General features: G+C 38.1%; 1 protein-coding gene and 1 long non-coding RNA gene across 3 annotated transcripts in view; one reads left to right on the plus strand and one right to left on the minus strand.

Moving 5' to 3' along the window:
- The first annotated feature begins 3,295 nt into the window (after positions 1–3,295).
- Positions 3,296–18,333, plus strand: LOC122116575. The gene is made up of 3 exons (XR_006148992.1): positions 3,296–3,362; positions 6,229–6,230; positions 18,300–18,333. It is a non-coding gene; the product is annotated as an uncharacterized LOC122116575 (long non-coding RNA).
- Positions 6,286–19,026, minus strand: part of Samd8 (sterile alpha motif domain containing 8) — a 52,240-nt gene continuing 39,499 nt past the window's right edge. For both annotated transcript variants that reach the window (XM_042690328.1, XM_042690329.1), the window contains 3 exons: positions 15,767–15,884; positions 7,883–8,033; positions 6,286–7,710 (listed from right to left, as the gene is read on the minus strand). In XM_042690328.1, the coding sequence (XP_042546262.1) occupies positions 7,406–7,710; positions 7,883–8,033; positions 15,767–15,884 (574 nt within the window). In that variant the 3' untranslated portion in view covers positions 6,286–7,405. The remainder of the gene's footprint in view (positions 7,711–7,882; positions 8,034–15,766; positions 15,885–19,026) is intronic.

Here is a 19,026-nt window from a genome sequence, read left to right on the forward strand (position 1 = left end):
TTAATCCATTTTGAGTTGATGTTGGTGCATGGTGATAGGCTGGGGTCCACTTTTAGTTTTCTGCATGTGGCTGCCCAGTTTTCCCAGCACCAGCGGTTGAAGAGGCTGTGTTTCTTCCATTGTATGTCTTTGGCTCCTTTGTCGAATATCAGCTGGCTGTAGGCCTGTGGATTTATATCTGGATCTTCTATTCTGTTCCATTGGTCTTCGGGTCTGTTTTTGTGCCAGTACCATGCTGTCTTTGTGATTATAGCTCTGTAGTAGAGTTTGAAGTTCGGCATGGATAGCCCTCCCATATTGTCTTTATCCCCTAGAATTGTTTTGGCTATTCTAGGTCTTTTGTTGTTCCATATAAATTTTTGGACTGTTTTCTGTATTTCAGTGATGTACGTCATTGGGATTTTAATAGGAATTGCATTGAATTTGTATATTAATTTTGGAAGTATCACCATCTTTACTATATTAAGTCGGCCTATCCAGGAGCATGGGAGGTCTTTCCATTTCCTAGTGTCTTCTGCAATTTCTTTCTTTAACTTTTTATAGTTCTCATTAAATAGTTCTTTTACATCTTTGGTTAGGTTAATTCCTAAATATTTTATTTTTTGGGAGGTTATTGTGAATGGGGTTGCTCCCTTTATTTCCCTCTCTTCCTGTGCGTTATCAGTGTATAGGAAGGCAACTGATTTTTGTGGGTTTATTTTGTATCCTGCTATTTTGCCGAAGTGACTTATGATTTCTAAAAGTTTGGGGATGGAGTTTTTGGGATCGTGGAGGTATAGTATCATGTCGTCTGCAAAAAGGGATAGTTTCACTTCTTCTTTCCCTATGCGGATCCCTTTAATGTCTTTTTCTTGCCTTATTGCCCTGGCTAAGGGTTCTAGGACTATGTTGAAGAGGAGTGGAGACAGTGGACATCCTTGCCTTGTTCCTGTTTTTAGGAGGATTGGTTGTAGCTTTTCCCCATTAAGTATAATATTGGCTATTGGTCTGTCATAAATGGCTTTTATTGTTTTTAGAAATGTTCCTTCTATTCCTATTTTCTCCAGAGCTTTTAGCATGAATGAATGTTGAATTTTATCAAAGGCCTTTTCTGCATCTGTGGCGATAATCATGTGATTCTTGACCTTGGCTCTGTTGATATGCTGGATTACATTTATTGACTTACGTATGTTAAACCATCCCTGTGTCTCTGGGATGAAGCCTACCTGATCATAGTGTATTATTTTTTTTATGTGTTTCTGGATTCTGTTAGCTAGAATCTTGTTAAGGATCTTTGCATCTGTGTTCATCAAGGAGATTGGCCTGTAATTCTCCTTTTTGGTTGGGTCTTTGCCTGGTTTGGGGATGAGTGTGATATTGGCTTCGTAGAATGAGTTTGGGATAGCTCCCTCCTTCTCTGTTTCTCTGAAGAGCTTGAGGAGTATGGGTATTAGTTCTTCTTTAAAGGTCTTATAGAATTCTGCTGTGAATCCATCTGGTCCTGGGCTTTTTTTTGTTGGAAGACTTTTGATAGCTTCCTGTATCTCATTATAGGATATTGGCTTATTTACTTGGTTAACTTCTTCTTTGCTCAGTTTGGGTAACTTGTATTTCTCTAAAAATGCATCCATTTCCGCCAGATTTTCTTCCTTTAGAGAGTATAGCTTTTGAAAGTAGTCTGTTAGAATTGTTTGGATATCTTGTGTGCGTGTTGTGATGTTTCCCGTGGCATCCCTAATCCTATTAATATGGGTTTCCTCTCTTCTTTTTTTAATTAATCTTGCCAACAACTCCTCTACATTTAACATATACAGTTAAAGAAAGCTGAAAGATAAAACCTGATTTTGTTAGTGGCAGGAATGTAACACAGATCCTTGGGAGTCTAAGACCAGTGTGCATTTTCCATACAAATAAGCTTGCTTTTAGATCAGTTCTGGACTTTTTCTACAGTTGCCAAGACAAGGCACTACAAAGGCCACATTATCAGTGGTGATCAAGAAGACATATTCAGATTTGGATAAAGTTTCTGTGGCCCTGTGCCTGTGACAGGCTTAGCATAGCCATGGTTGTAGGCTACTGGGCCCCTAATAACTCTTTTTCCTTTTCCTACTTCATCATCCTTTCCAAAGCTCATCTAACAAGTTGATGCTCTGCTACCCTTCTTGTTTAATCTACAATAACCAAAACCAAACAAAATTACAGGGCTTGGGATGTATTCTTCCACTTAATGGCAGAGCTCTTGCCTACCACATTTGAGGGTTCAATCTTTCAGTTTACAGAAAACCAAAAGGAGAGGGAAATTGTTTATCTAATGGACAATTAAGAATTAGTAGACTCCAAGTATTACATACTATACATTTAAAGATGCAAATATTAAAATTCACTGTATAAAAATTACATGGTGGCCAGGCGCCAGTGGCTCATGCCTGTAATCCTAGCTACTTAGGAGGCTGAGATCTGAGGAGGATCAGGGTTCAAACAAAGTCAGCCTGGACAGGAAAGTCCATGAGACTCTTATCTCCAATTAACTACCAGAAAACCACAAGTGAGGTGTGGCTCAAGTGGTAGAGTGCTTGCCTTGAGCTGAAGAGCTGAGGGACAGCACCCAGGCCCAGAGTTCAAGCCCCATGACTGACAAAAAAAAAAAAAATTACATGGTGGCTCAATGTTGTGGTGCCAGCACTTGGGAAACTAAGACAGGAGTATCTCAACTTAAAGACCAGAGGTTACAATAGCAAATCTGAGTCAAGCGAGGACTATATATAGCAAGACCCTGTCTCAAAAAAAACAAAAAACGGGGCGAGTGAAGGAGAGAAAATATAGACATGCTGCATTAATAATGCAAAGACTTGAAATAAGAAACTGCAAGGCAACTTTCAAATATTTTATTTTTAGTGTTTTTAAACATTTTAATACAACAAAGATATAAAATAATATATTAGTTAAATCTGGATTTAATTTAGAATCAAAATTTACTTATGTACAATACTGTGCTTCAGGTATGGCTACCACAGAAGCTTTCATATCTTCAAGTAATACTAGCTTTTCTGTGGATGGGAGACTTTTAAATAGAATTCTTAAAACTAAACATGCCCAAGCTAACTTTCTTTCCCCACTATGAGTTTCCACTTCCCTTGTTCCATATCAGAAATATTTCACTGCTGTTAACAATCCATAGATTCTCTGAATGAAAAATCATTAAAATGAAACATTTTAAAGATAATCTTACTAACTGATAATATTACTGATAATTATAATATGTCCTGGCTCTGTTGAGTTGTTCAGACATTCTAGTCCAGACTGAAACTATGCTATTTTCTTTGTATTGGGTACAAAACTTCCTTATGCTGAGGCATGGAATACATTGAATAAAAAGTCCTTTGGTTGACTTGGAGCAGAATGTATTCTAAAACCCAACTTATTGAAAGCTTAAGTAATGGCTTATAGATTTCATATATTTGTGTTAAACTTGATACAAGTAATAATTCAGTTACTCAAAATTAGTATGCTAATTTTATCCATGCTAATGTTAGTCATTCAATGTCACTCACAGAGAGGAAACAAAAACCAATTCACTCATCTCTAGAACTATTCTGACCTTTGATGTTATTAACATATCTCCACTATAGAGATACAGGAGAAATTCAGGCTAAATTTTTATTAATAGTATTTCTATAAAATGCCAAGTAAAGCTGGTATTAAAACCTCACCTCGTTACTTTCAAACTAGCTTTCAAACTGCCTAAATGAAATCAACAGTTTAAGAAAGTAAATGTACTAAAGAGCTTTCTTGTCTCAAATGCCTGAATATCTTAAAGAACTGACAAAAAACTGCAGATCATAAGAATGAGATAATTGCAATTGTATAAAATCAATGAGTTTAAATAAAGAATATGATTAACATTCTTAGCTGGGTGTGGTGACTAGCTACTCAAGAGGTGGGGATTGGGAGGATAAAGGTTTAAGGCCAGCCCTGATAAAATAGGGGAACTCATCTTACCCAGTTAGCCGAGTGTGGTGTCATGTGCCTGTCATCACAGTTACGTGGAAAATGTAAATAGGAGGATCAAAGTTCTGGCTGGTTGGGCATAAATACTAGACATTATCCCAAAAATAAACTTTAAAACAAAATAAAGCAAAAAGAGTACAGAGGCATGCCTCAAGTGGTAGAGTGTTTGTCTAGCCAGCTTTTGGCCCCAAGTTCAAGCCCTAATATCACCCAAAACAAAAAAGGAATATGGTTAACATTCTTAAGTATTTTGGATCAAGAACCCTTCAAATGAATGATGAAATTGCCTTTTGCTGAATAGTCAAAGCAAGTTTATGTTATACATATAACTTTGTGAATGTATGAATGATACTTTTAAAACGTATGTTCCTAAAAGACTGTCTTTTTTTTTTAATCAGCTATAAAAGCATTTCCTTCCTCCTCGATTACCCATTTACAAATTATAGAGGCTGTGTTTTCAGCAGCTCTCTCAGGCAGTATGTTTGTTTGGGACTAGTCTACATTTATTTAACTGGCTGGTTCTCAGGCTACCTCATTGCTTTCTCATTTGGAGACACAGGACTATACAGAGCCAGCATTTAGAAGTTGCATTTTATCATTTCTGGTCAGAAAGAATTATGAAGAGCCATGTTGAGAGTGATGTAGCACAGACAAAAAGGCTTTTTCTAAAAAAATCTGGTAATACTGCCAAACTTGCCTTCTTTACAACCTCTTATTCCCCACCAACTTCAATTACCTTTAAGTAATACTATACCCTGTCTGATCTTAAAAAAAAAAAAAAAAGATGGAAAAAGGGGAAAAAAGAAGAGAGGCATCACTGCTCTCAGGAACACAGAAAATGCATGAAAGACTTTCAATGTAACTTCCAGTGTCCATTCCTGAATCCAAAACTTTTGGTTCCTTCTGTAGTAAGGAATCAAAAGATAGTGTTTTTCAAAATATACAAGACTACAACTGCAGAACCAAATAGAACATTAAAAAAAAAAGTAGACCAAAGTCACATAGCTTCTTCACCCAGCCACATCCAAAATGTAAACATAAATTCTACCTTCACTACAATTAACATTTTAACAATAAAAGCAGTAAAAACAAAAATCTGGAAACTTCTGGACAAAGTAAAAAACAACTAAAATGCATGTTTCTCATAAAGATAAACAGCTGAAAATAATTCGGTCTCAAAGGTTTCTAAGAAAGAAATTTCTGTAAACACTGCCTTATAATAATTGTTATAACAATAAGTGATAAGTCTAGCTTACCTTTTTCTCAAAACAGACAGTAGTAGTACAAGGCTGAAAGTTATCTTATAATCCTCACTGCAGTCTGTAGTTAGGCACTCTCAATGTCAATAGCTCTGCAAAGTTAGCTGCATTTATTTTTCTATTTTGTTCTACAATAGAATCCACATGAAGGAAAGAAGACTGATGTTAGGACGTTTACCATCAAGAGCTATTAAACTTCTTAAAATTAATGATGACAGTTTTTGAACATTTTTTCAAAAGCTAACATCAGTCTCTCCCTAGCTAAACTCAATCTTGCTCTGTCATTTGAAGGGGAAAAAATAGTAGTTACCATCTTCCCCCCACTCTGATACTCAGTCTTTAACTCAAGAGATCTCAAGCTCACTCAGGAGCTTTCTTGCTCACAGCAGGTGTCATACCATTTTAACCATGCCTCCAGCCTATTTGCTGGTTAGCTGCAGATGGAATCTATCAGACTTTTGTGCTCAGGCTGGCTTCAAACTGAGATCCTCCAGGTCTCACCTTTGAGCAGCTAGGATTACAAGCATGAGCCACTGGCACCAGGCTGTTAATAGACTTTGACTTCAAAATACTCAGAGTATATGAAACATCCTTTATTCTTTAGCAGTAGCTAAAACGTACTTTCATTATATTTCTTCCCTATCCAATTTATCTAGGCTCTTCGGTAGCATATATAGGAGGGTTAGGACCATTACTCAAAGTGCAAAATTAAAATATTTCACCCAGATAAGGAAGGAGCAGGTTTCTGCTATTGTCTAATTTTAGACCTCAGTCTGCCAGCATCTTCTGCAATTCCATAATTTAAAATGAAATGTAAAAACCACACAATATGTTCACCGTCTAAGTACATCAGTTGGGAAATCAACTTCCAATTCTACAGCCATACTAACACTGCTAGTAATGTAAAAATCCTTAAAATAAAGTGACAAATGTTATCAGAGGTGAAATTACTTACTATACTAAATTTCTGGATTGTAAACAGGAGTTATATAATTTTCTGATTGCCAATTAATACTATAAAAATGTATTTACACATTAAAAAAATAAAAAACAACAAACTTTCTTTTTTGTATCCAACTATGTCTCAGATTATTTACTTCTGACAGTTAAGAATGAGAAATTTCAAAAACAAAAAAAAAATTAACACTATACCTACAATCTTTTCATTTCTTTTCAGAAGACGAAAAAATCTGCATGCAAACTTCCCTTACTGACAAGAACTTTTAACATTTCATAAAACACTCTTATTTGGCTCATTACATAACACCATTAAAAAAGTGTTACATCGTGCTGTCATCTCTCTAACAATTACAGCACAAAGTTATTTCAGGTCCATACACCACCTAAATTACATCAATTTATTATTATGAATGCAGTCATCTTTCCCTCATGAATACTTACTGATGTTCTCACTGAACCTTCAGCACAAAATAGGAATTGCATTTTTTGTTGCATCTTTGGTGGAAAATGCTAGCCCTACATGTGCATTAATGAGAAGGCCAGTGACATCCTCATCAGTGTTTTGTCATTTCATGCGTGGCTACTCGCATTCTCTTGTTTCAGGCTTACTAGTTTGAACTCAGGACCTTGTACCAGTATACTTTGCTTAAAGATGATTCAGAAAGCAAAAAATATTTGTCAATAAAACACTTTCTAGATAGACATAGAGATTAGCTCAAAAAGCAAGTAGTGTTCACTTAGTAAGGTGTTTTCCTTTTGAAGATAATAAAGAGGTTAAAAAAGTATTATTTCTTAACTGAAGTCCTACTAGAAATCAATAAAAACTCTTCAGCCAACAAGCTGTTAAAATTGGTTTGCTTACGTTCATTCATTAAGCAAATACTCAATAAGTAAGAGTAATAGCCTGACAAGAATCAAACATGAGTCTTCCTAAAGTGAAAGGGCAGAAAAACTCTACTTAAACTTTCTGTTCACACAACTAAGTAAGAACTCTTATTCATTCTTTTTTTGTTTGTTTTTTTTCTTTTTCTTTTTTTTAAATAATTACAGGCTTGCTCAGAACTAGCAAATCTGTCAACATGTAAGCCAAGATGCAATACATTCAGACATCCAGGAACAACCTGGGAGAGAAAGCAAAGTTACTCATTTTTAACAACTATGTATTTAACCATGAACTCATTACAAAGAAGATACAGTCTTCATCCAATTAGTCTTTTCATTATTGCTGGTTTTGAAAATGGCCAACAATATTCATTAGGTACTGTGCCATTAACATTGCATTCAAAAAAAGAAAACATGGGAAACCAAATTCTTGCTCTCCTACTCTGCTGATAAGCTCTGGTATTGGCCAGGGTATGGTAGTACAAAAAGAGTCTTGTTGTTATATAAAAGGCAATAAACACATCAATTGAATAATGTTCATGAGCAGCCAAGATGAAGAAGATTCCAAAGAGGTTGAGAACCCAGGATAAAGTATGTAAGAAATTCCAGCTTCTTGGTGTATCTATGGAAAAGACAGAAATATCATTTTAAGACTACATTCCTTCCAGAGCTTTTAAGACACATAATTCTTAGGCTAGGCTGTTTAGCATGCTCTTTATATAGAATTTTAGACCCTCCCCAAGCCTCCCCTATAGTTAATTGTCTACCATGTACAGAATTAAAGAGATACTTACATTCTGTGACAAAGAAATTCAGCATTGTTAGGACAACAGTGTGGCCACTGAACATGTAATCTCCACAAGTATGCACGCCAGTCAGGGTCATACCAAAGCCACTCCAAATGGCAAAGGCCCGGTGTAATTTCTCCCATACACTGCCATATATCTATAAAGAAAGCTGCAGTTTAGTGTTTCAACCACTAAGGGAGATAAAAGTTTCCCAGCATCCATTCCCAGAGAAACTCAAATGAGGAATGACTTAGAAATAATCGAATCAAAAGCAACCAGTGTCCTAACCTAATTAGTCCTAGCCTAATTAATTCCACATTTATTTCAAGAATGAATGGTCAAAATTTGGCTATATCCAGAAAGAAATGTGAGAATTAAGTGGAATCACTGTAATGCAAACTCCTTTATAATAAACAGGTTATTATAACACAAGAATATCTCTAAGTTTTTAGTTCAATATTATTAGAACATTAGTGCTAGACACACTGCATTTTCCAGCATCTCTTGCAGCTAGATGTGGCCAAAATTTTGTAATAAGATGTAAGAATAATTACAAAGGATTTCTTTTTTTTATTGTGAAAATACTGTACAGAGGGGTTACAATTACATGTGCAAGATAATGAGTACATTTCTTATCAAGCATTGTAGCCTCCTCCTTTGTTTCCCCTTCCCATCCCTTCCCATCCTCCCACCGCCCCCCAATTATAAAGGATTTCTCAGAAGAGATTTATAAAGAAATGAGATAATAGCTCAGGAAATCTTTTCTACTATTATGTCTTTCCTTCTTTAGGTCTGTTCCTCAGACATGATAGCTAGAGCTCTAGTAGCTACCCTGGACCACAAGTGGCCTTGAAGATGCAAGCCAATTATTAGGTAGGATAGACTAAAGGTAGAGACTAATAGGTTTCTGATGACTATTCTATAGTTATCATGCTAGGCCTGAACTACCTATATTCAGACTTCATGCTTATTACCAACCAGCCATTTTGAATTTCCAGCTCTCAACTCTTATATATACACTTCAAAAAAAAAACATTTTGAGGAAAGGCTTGAGCTCAGAATAGCTTAAAAAGGGGCTGGGAAGGTGGCTCAGTGGTAGAGTGCTTGCCCTGAATGCCAGAGGCCCTGGGTTCGATTCCTCAGCACCACATAAGCAAAAAGAAAAAAGCCGGAAGTGGCGCTGTAGCTCAAGTGGTAGAGCATTAGCCTTGAGCTGAAGAGCTGAGGGACAGTGCCCAGGCCCAGAGTTCAGGCCCCACGACCGGACCCAAAAAAATAAAAAAAAAAATAAAAAAAAGAATAGCTTAAAAAGAAGAGAGTTACTTTTTAAAATGGACTCAACAGGCTGGGGGGCCGGTGGCTCATGCCTGTAAACTTTGCTACTCAGGAGGCTGAGATCTGAGGATTGCAGTTCAAAGCCAGCCCTGGCAGGAAAGTTCATGAGACTCTTATCTCCAAATAACCACTAGAAAACCGGAAATGGCACTATGGATCAAGTGGTAGAGTGCTCGCCTTGAGCTAAAGAGCTCAGGGACATTGGCCAAACCCAGAGTTCAAGTCCTGCACTGACCAAAAAAAAGGCACTCAACATATAAAAATGTTATGAAAAGCTGCTAAAATTGTATATCCATTTATTACATACAAAGCATACTGATAAATCTTTAATATGCTACTAGACGTAATCTCTGAAAAAGTTCTATAAAGTAATTCAATTTGCAGATGAGCAAAAGGCTATCACACAACTAGGAAGTAACAAAGTCAGGACATGCACTTGGGAATCCAATTCCAAAGCCATTTGTCTTTGCTTGGCAGCACTAAGGTTTCAACTCTCAGGGGCTCATACTTATATACAAGTGTTCTACCATTTGAGCTACACAAAGAACCCTTATTTGCTTTCATTTGTTTTTCAGATAAGAGTCTCATGATTTTGTTAGGCCTGCTTCAGACAACAACCATTCTACTTCCACTTTGCAATATCTGGGATTACAGGCATGAACCACCATATCTAACCCCCCCCCCAAAAGATTCTACTGTGGCTAATACTGCTCCCCTCAAAAACAAAAACAAACAAACAACAACAAAAACAACAACTTTATTAGATGTCATAACCTCATCAGAAATCTTAACTGTTAGGCTGGTGGTGCAACCCAAGTGGCAAAGTGTTTGCCTTACATTTGCAAAGCCCTGAGTTCAGTACCATCACAATCACCATACCATCATGAAAGAGAGAGGGAGGAAAATCTTATTTGCTGATTGTACACTGCTCTGATTTGTTTACCTTTCTGCCTCAGCTGAGTCAGAGAGGTAGCAAATTTTTTACTAGAGAAAAAGAAAGTATTAACAAATATATGTCATTTGGTTTTTTCATGACTGCTATAATCAGTATATAAAAGGTTATACTTGGGGGGCTGGGAAGATGGCTCAGTGGTAGAGCGCTTGCCTTGCATGTCTGAGGTCCTGGGTTCGATTCCTCAGCACCACATAAGCAAAATGAAAAAAGCCGGAGGTGGCGCTGTGGCTCAAGTGGTAGAGCGCTAGACTTGAGCTGAAGAGCTGAGGGACAGCACCCAGGCCCAGAGTTCAGGCCCCATGACCGGACCCAAGGGGAAAAAAAAAAAAAAAGATGTTATACTTGGAAGTGGCGCTGTGGCTCAAATGGTAGAGCGCTTGCCTTGAGCTGAAGGGCACAGGGATAGCGCCCAAGCCCAGAGTTCAAGCCCCATGACCGACAAAAAAAAAAAAAAAGTGCAAAAAGATGTTACACTTAAGAAAGTAAAAATCATGTAGAGAAGAAACTGTTAGGAAACTATCTCACAAGAACAGGGAACAGTGATATCTCAGTAAGTCTCCCATCCTTTTCCATTTAAAATATGTCACATAGGGGCTGGGAAGTTGGCTCAGTGGTAGAGCGCTTGCCTTGCATGCCTGAGGCCCTGGGTTCGATTCCTCAGCACCACATAAGCAAAAAGAAAAAAAGCCGGAAGTGGAGCTGTGGCTCAAGTGGTAGAGCACTAGCCTTGAGCTGAAGAGCTGAGGGACAGCGCTCAGGCCCAGAGTTCAGACCCCACAACCGGACCCCCCTCCAAAAAAAAAAATCTCATATATTTTTATAGAAAATCAAAAGGGAAAAAAGCAGAATGAGTAGGATACTCTAATCAGACAGGCATAGAAATTTGCTTTAGGTATTCCTAAATTTCAGAAAAAGGAATATTGTTGATTCTGTCTTGGTTCTGTGATTTCAAGCAACTTATTAATTACAAAGAAAATTACAAAGTTCAGTTTAAGGAATTTTCATTGCTGGCTGCTATCTCCTTAATTTTCTATTTTTAATGCTTATTGCAAATAATACAGGTCAATAAGTAGGTTATAATATAATCAAAGCAATTAACAGTATTTAGGGCAGATTTGAATAGAAATACCCATATATAAGTGATAATGGAAAAGAGTCACCAGAGACAGAAAAATACTGCTCACACTGCAGAGGAATGGTATCTAATTTACTTTTGTAGCACATTTCAGCCTTACATATACACCCATCCTTCTCTTTCAGTGGCTGCTCTAAAATTACATCCTTCAGTAACAGGAAAATCTCTTGTTTTGTAGAAGAGTAAAATACCTAACTCCAAATATACTTACTTGGGATATTTGGAACTGGTTATTCAGAGAAATTGCAAACAGAAACATAGGGGAAAAAAAATCTTTTCTTTGGTAAAAGAATTTTACAGCTATCAGTAAACATAAGCAACATATACACACCAAGTTGAGATTTTCTCTGAAGTGAGCCTAGGAAAGACCTTCTAGGAAGACGAGATTGGGGATCTGATACCTATCCCAGACAGAAGGAACCACAGGTGGCATCATGAGATAAACTTTATTTGCGACCACCTTTAGCTGAATGTGGTGGCACATGACTACAAACCCAGCATTCAGTTGTCTGAGGAAAGAAAACAAAGTCAAGGCTAGCCTGGGCTACTCAGAGAGCTCAAGGCCACCCTGAAGTACACAGCAAGACCTTGTCTCAAAACCAAAACAAAACCAAGCATACAAAGATAGCCTTTGATGGTCATGTAGTTCCTCTCTCCTGAACCTCCCTCTAGGGCTGCTTCTCGGAGAACCCCAAGTCTTAATTGCTTTGTGTAATGCAAGATGGAAACTTTAATCATCTGGCAAGTCTCATACTTTGTGATAGCTGATGAGCTTCTGTAAGTCTGTATGACTTTTTCTCCTGTTAGTCTATTGCCAACTTATTTCCTGTTCTAGTCTTACTTTCACTCTGCATACAAGAAATACATTCAAAGCAGATTACATATAAATATTTTTTTTATTTTTTATTCTTTATTTTTTTACCCTAACCCTAACCCACATTTAAATATTTTTAAAAGACCATAAAATTATCAGATATAATCTTTTATGTATCAGATAGCAGACAAGGAGTAGGAAAATCCATGTGCACAAAATTAATAGCAGTAAAAAACTGCTCTATTTTGAGTTTTAGATCAACCTTTGTCAAAGGTTGTTTACAGTTGCTGTTTACATTGTTTACAGTGCTTACAGTGTTTGCCTATTTTCTTTTTTTGGGTCCGGTCGTGGGGCCTGAACTCTGGGCCTGGGCGCTGTCCCTCAGCTCTTCAGAAGCTCAAGGCTAGCGCTCTACCACTTGAGCCACAGCGCCACTTCCGGCTTTTTTCTTTTTGCTTATGTGGTGCTGAGGAATAGAACCCAGAGCCTCAGGCATGCAAGGCAAGCGCTCTACCACTGAGCCACCTTCTCAGCCCCTGCCTATTTTCCTTACAGGGAAAAATAGACATAGCCAAAGAATGGGGTCAAGATAAGGTTACACTATCTTCATGGTAAAATACTAAATGTTGCTCTGAACAGTCTCTTTTAATGTAATATATATTCATGTCTACTTTAACGTAATATATATTCATGTTTTATACAAAATATTAAAATAACTAGGTCCTACATTTATTTTCTTTCCTAATCTAATTTCAAAAGCAGAGTTTAAATTTCTTTTCTTTTGTGGTTTCAAAAGAATGAGTTTTAGAAAAAGGCCAGAAATGTCTGACAGAGAAGCCTATAGACATATGTATATATATGAAACAAAACAATATCAGAAGAATGAGTACCACTCTGATGACTGTTTTTGAATGATAAACTCATTATCAATGTATGTGGAACCCAAAGGAAACATACCTGAAGGCTTAATGTCATTCTTCAGAAAAAAGTCAAATTATTTAGAAATGTGAAAGTATCTTTGTCCAAATAAGTGGCCTAGAAACTCAAATGGGCAATTTAGGAATACATATCAGATTTTTTAATGTGCATGCTCTCTAACTCCACAATTTTACTTTCAGTAACTTAAGGAAATATACAAAGTACAAATGAATGTGGATGTTTACTACAGCATTTCTTATAAGTAGTAAAATTTGAAAAACAACTAAAATGTATGCCATCTAGAGACTGGAAAAAAATATTGCACATCTGTTAAGCTAAATATGGTTACATGCATTTCTTCTGAAAAAAGATACTGACATTATTAAATTAAAAACAAGATACTTAGAACAATGCTGTAATAAAATATTTTAAATGGATCTATCTAGCTAAGCTGGACACTAGTGTCTCACACCTGTAATTCTAGCTACTAAGGGAGGTAAGATCTAGAGGATGTAGGTTTGAAGCCAGCCTAAGAAGAAAAGTCAGAGAGACTTCATCTCCAAAAATAGTCAGCCAAAAGCTGGGTGATGGTGGCTCATGTCTATAATCCTAGCTACTTAGGAGGCTGAGATCTGAGGATTGTGGTTCAAAGCCAGCTTGAGCTTGGGCAGGAAAATCCGTGAGACTCTTATCTCCAATTAATCACCAGAAAACTGGAAGTAGAACTGTGGCTCAAAGTAGTAGAGCCTTAACATAGAACAAAAGAGCTAAGGGATAGCACCTAGGCCCTGAGTTCAAGCTCCGGGACTGACAGAAAAAAAAAAGCTGTGTTGGGGGCAGGGCTCATGGCTCAAGTGGTAGAGTGCCAGCCAAGTAAGCTCAGAGCCTTGAGTTCAAATCCCAGTACCAGCAACAACAAAAAGAAAAAAAAAAAGAGGATCTACCTATATAAACTTACATAATCAGTAAGTCTGCTTAATAAATGGTTACCACATTAATAAAAAAAAAAAAGTCTCTATGGGTATACACAATACTGTTAACAGTACTGCTTGTAAAATGAAAAAAACGGATTTTCTTTTTTTCTTTTTCTTTCTTTCTTTTTTTTTTTTGGTGCCAGTCCTGGGCTTGAACTCTGGCCCTGGTTGCTATCCCTGAGCTTTTTTGCTCAAGGCTAGAGCTCTACCACTTGAGCCACAGCTCCACTTCTGGCTTTTTTTTCCCTTTGGTGGTTAATTGGAGTTAAGAGTCTCATGGACTTTCCTGCTCAGGCTGGCTTCAAACCTCGATCCTCAGGTCTCAGCCTTATGAGTAGCTACAATTATAGACATGAGCCACCAGTGCTGGTCTTCTTTTCACTTTTTAATGCATACATTTCTATATAATTTGAATTTTTATAGTAAGCTTATAGAACTTTATATTAGTAAAAAAAAATTTCCATTTTGACGACAAAACCTCCAAACATCTTTTATCTTAAATTTTTTTTTTTTACTTGTCATATTACACCATCTCCTTTTCCTTAGGGCTCAACCTAAGTATTCCTAACACCTGGAGAAGTTTGTTACCTTTTAGCTCAAGGGTATTATTTTTAGTTCTTGATCTCCTTTGGATTCATAATCTTTCTTAGAGGCACATCAGCTATTTATATTACAGTACAGAAACTGATATCTTATTTTGTCTTTCAAACACCATTGAAACATCAACAAGACTGTTGATATATTCATCTAAATATTTGGGAACTAATACATCAAAGTTTAAACACAATAAATTTTTTTCAAATTTAACCAGTCACAATAAACCATTTCACATATCAAAAACAACTGAGACAGAAGCGAAAGTATGACTCAAGTGGCAAAGGACCAACCAGCCTGATCAAAAAATGAACAAGTGAGGGGCTGGTTCCAGTCTTGCACAGGCAATCCTAGTTATTCCCAAGGCTGAGATCTGAGGATGGAAGTTAAAATCCAGCCCGATAGAAAATCCAAGAGACTCCAACCAGCAAAGTGACAGGCAATAGATATGGTTCAAGTGTGAAAAGTGCCAGCTGTGAGAAAAAAAAGCTTCAGGAGAACTACAGGCCCTCATTTCAAGACCCACTGTGTGTGCACGTATACACACAGACACAGACACACACACAGACAACACACACACAGAGGCATGAGATAAGTTTAAAAACTTTTAAAGTAATTCATAACCTTCTTTTTGTGTTCCCATTAGCATAATTTCTCATCTTCTGTTTAACCAGAGACATAATATATCTATAGCACATCACAAGTCACAAAGTACAAAAAATAAAAACTATTATTTTGCATATCCCACAAGGAGTTTAAGTGGAATCAAAGTACAAAAAATAAAAACTATTATTTTGCATATCCCACAAGGAGTTTAAGTGGAATATGCTCAAACTACAACATCTAAAAAATGGGAGTGAAGAAGACAAAGATGGGACCAGAATAAGTCATACGCAGATGCAAAAATGCTGAGAATAATGAGAAAAGAAAATGTAGGAAAAGGAGATAACTGAAACCTTTTTCTTTAGCTCAAAAGCATCAAACTAATGACCATAGATAGAAATAACAGGGGGATAAGTGTCCAGTTTAAGATTGTTACCCGATTATTTCCAAAGGTTTACTAAAGATACTGCAAATACCAGAAAGTATATTTTATAGTAAAAGCATAATCTTAGCACTATTACATATATTGTGCCATCAATTCAAAAAGTAGGTAGCAGGCTACCTTTCCAGTACACTGCAGGTGCTGTCCTGGCACGGAGAGGGAGGTCACAAACATGGTAAAGCAGCGAAGCAAGAATACAGTGCCCATCAGACTACAGAGCCTTCGAAGAAGAATTGACCTGTGAACAAAGTGACCAAAGGGGGAAGATCAGAAGAAACCACACCAAAAACAAAACAAAAAGCGCAGTCATTAAATGCTTGCCTAAAGAGAAAGCAAGCAGAAAAACTACTAGTGTTTTGAAGAGGTCCAGGATGTTAAGAGATAATCAAGCATCATTATCCAACAAAATTCTTCAGTGATAGAAATGTTCTAACTACATTGTCCATTCATAGAGCTGCACTGGCTCTTAAGTACTTAAAATGAGGCTAATATAACTAAGAAATTAAGCCTGAAAATTTTATTTCATTTTAATTAAATCCAATAGCTGTATGTGGCTAGTGTCTGACATGTTGAATTTAAGTTAGATCCTTTATGGTTAAGTGAATTTAAGTAAGAGGTAAAATGCTGCTCAGATTTACTGGCTATCTAATACTCAGTTTTCCTAACTTAAACATAAGCTATAAAATAATAAGCCCTTTTTTAAAAAACATCAAGTTTTTTTTGTTGTTGTTGTTTTGTTTTTTTGGCCAGTCCTGGGCCTTGAACTCATGGCCTGGGCTCTGTCCTTGAGCCTCTCTACACTCAAGCTAGGGCTTTAACCCCTTGAGGCACAGCGCTACTTTTAGCTTTTTCTATTTATGTGGTACTGAGAAATCGAACCCAGGGATTCATGCATGCTAGACAAGCACTCTATCACAAGCCACATTCTCAGCCCTAAAAAGCACCAAGTTTTTTGTTGTTGTTTTTGTCAGTCGTGGGCCTTGAACTCTGGGCCTCAGTGCTGTCCCTCAGCTCTCTCTTCAGCTCAAGGCTAGCACTCTACCACTTGAGTCACAGCGTCACTTCCAGTTTTCTGGTGGTTTATTGGAGATAAGAGTGTCATGGAAGTTTCCTGCCTGGGCTGGCTTTGAACAGTGGTCCTCAGATCTCCTGAGTAGCTAGGATTACAGGCGTGAGCCACAGATGCCCAGCGAAAGTACTAAGTTTTATAGTAAGTATATCTGAAAGAAATTGTTGATTATTGTAATTGGGTAATCATGAACTACACGAACTACACATTGAGACTCTCTCTTCCTTCCCCCCTCCCGTATTTTTTTTTTCATAAAAACAATGTCAATGCATTTATTGTCACCTGATAATAATGTAAGTTATTAAAACTGTATGAACAGTAGTGTCTCAATAACAAGGCTCATCAAAATAATATAAACAGATGTGTTCATTATTTTCCCAGCAAAGAACACTTTATGTATAGGATTCTTTTTTGTATGTGTTCTGGTCCTGGGGCTAGAACTTAGGACCTAGGCTGTCCCCTGGAGCCTTTTTGCTCAAGGCTAGACCTCTATCACTTAAACTGTACTTCTAGCTTTTTTTTTTTTTTTTTTTGCTGGTTGTGGGGCCTGAACTCGGCCTGGGCACTGTTCCTCAGCTCAAGGCTCAAGGCTCGCCCTCTTACCACTTGAGCCACAGTGCTACTTCTAGCTTTTTCTGCTTATGTGGTACTGAGGAATCAAACCCAGGGCCTCATGCATGCAAGGCAAGCACTCTACCACTGAGCCACCTTCCTAGTCTCTACTTCTAGCATTTTTGGTAGTTTATTGACCATAAGAGTCTCCCAGACGGGCTGGGAAGGGGCTCAGTGGTAGAGCACTTACCTTGCATGCATGAGGCCCTGGGTTCGATTCCTCAGCACCACATAAGCAAAAAGAAAAAAGCTGGAAGTGATGCTGTGGCTCAAGTGGTAGAGCGCTCGCCTTGAGCTGAAGAGCTGAGGGACAGTGCCCAGGCCCAGAGTTCAGGCCCCACGACCGGACCCCAAAAAAAAAAAGAGTCTCCCAGACTTTCTTGTCCCAGATGGCTTTGAACTGCGAGCCTCAAATCTTAGCCTCCTTCGTATTAGTAGCCTCCTAGAATTACAGGTAGGAGCCACCAGCACCCAGCCCAGTTGTTTTTTTGAGTTTGTTTTAGACTGAATTTTGTTTGTATCATTTAACATAAGGTTCATATACCCATCAAAACCAGTAATACAGCCCCCTATCCTCATATTCACTTGTTTACAAAGCCACACCTGAATCTGAAATCTGTTTTTGTAAGATCTGAAGATGAGGTTGATGAGCTGCACCATTTGACCCTGGCTGCAGTATGTTCTTTCTCCTAAATTCAAATGAACTGAGATGTGGGGAATCTTTTGCTTTTATATGTTTAAAAATGACCCTCCCCATGGGGCTGGGAAGGTGGCTCAGTAGTAGAGCACTTGCCTTGCATGCCTGAGGCCCTGGGTTCGATTCCTCAGCACCACATAAGAAAAAAGCCGGAAGTGGCGCTATGGCTCAAGTGGTAGAGTGCTAGCCTTGAGCTGAAGAGCTGAGGGACAGTGCCCAGGCCCAGAGTTGAGGCCCCACGACTGGACCCCCCCCAAAAAAAATGACCCTCCCAGGCCAGGCGCCAGTGGCTCATGCCTGTAATCCTAGCTACTCAGGAGGCTGAAATCTGAGGATCAGGGTTCAAAGCTAGCCCAGGCAGGAAAGTCCATGAGACTTTTTTTTTTTTGTCAGTTGTGGGGCTCCACGAGACTCTTTTCTCCAATTCACCATCAGAATACCAGAAGTGGCACTGTGGCTCAAATGGTAGAGCGCTAGCCTTGAGCTGAAGAGCTGAGGGACAGCGCCCAGAGTTCAGGCCCCACGACCGGACCCCCTCCCCTAAAAAAAAATGACCCTCTCTTATTCAAGAAAAAAGTATTGAGAGTTGGGTGTGGTGACACAAGTCTGTAATCTTAGCATTGGGAGACTGAGGCAAAGGATAAAAAGTTCAAGACCAGCCTGCCCAAAAGAAACTCTGCCTTAAAAACAAAACAAATGCATTGAATAAATTCTATGTATGTTTCAAATTTTGTGTGTACATCTGGAATGGAGTCCAGCAATCTGCTTTAACAACTCTAGATATGATTTTTTTTTTTGGGGGGGGGGGGGCCCCGGTCGTGGGGCCTGAACTCTGGGCCTGGGCACTGTCCTTCAGATCTTCAGCTCAAGGCTAGCGTTCTACCACTTGAGCCACAGTGCCACTTCTGGCGTTTTTCTTTTTGCTTATGTGGTGCTGAGGAATCAAACCCAGGGCCTCATGCATGCAAGGCAAGTGCTCTACCACTGAGCCACCTTCCCAGC

Source organism: Dipodomys spectabilis, unplaced genomic scaffold (assembly GCF_019054845.1).
Source record: "Dipodomys spectabilis isolate Male_0828 unplaced genomic scaffold, ASM1905484v1 ptg000136l, whole genome shotgun sequence".
Taxonomy (NCBI): Eukaryota; Metazoa; Chordata; class Mammalia; order Rodentia; family Heteromyidae; genus Dipodomys; species Dipodomys spectabilis.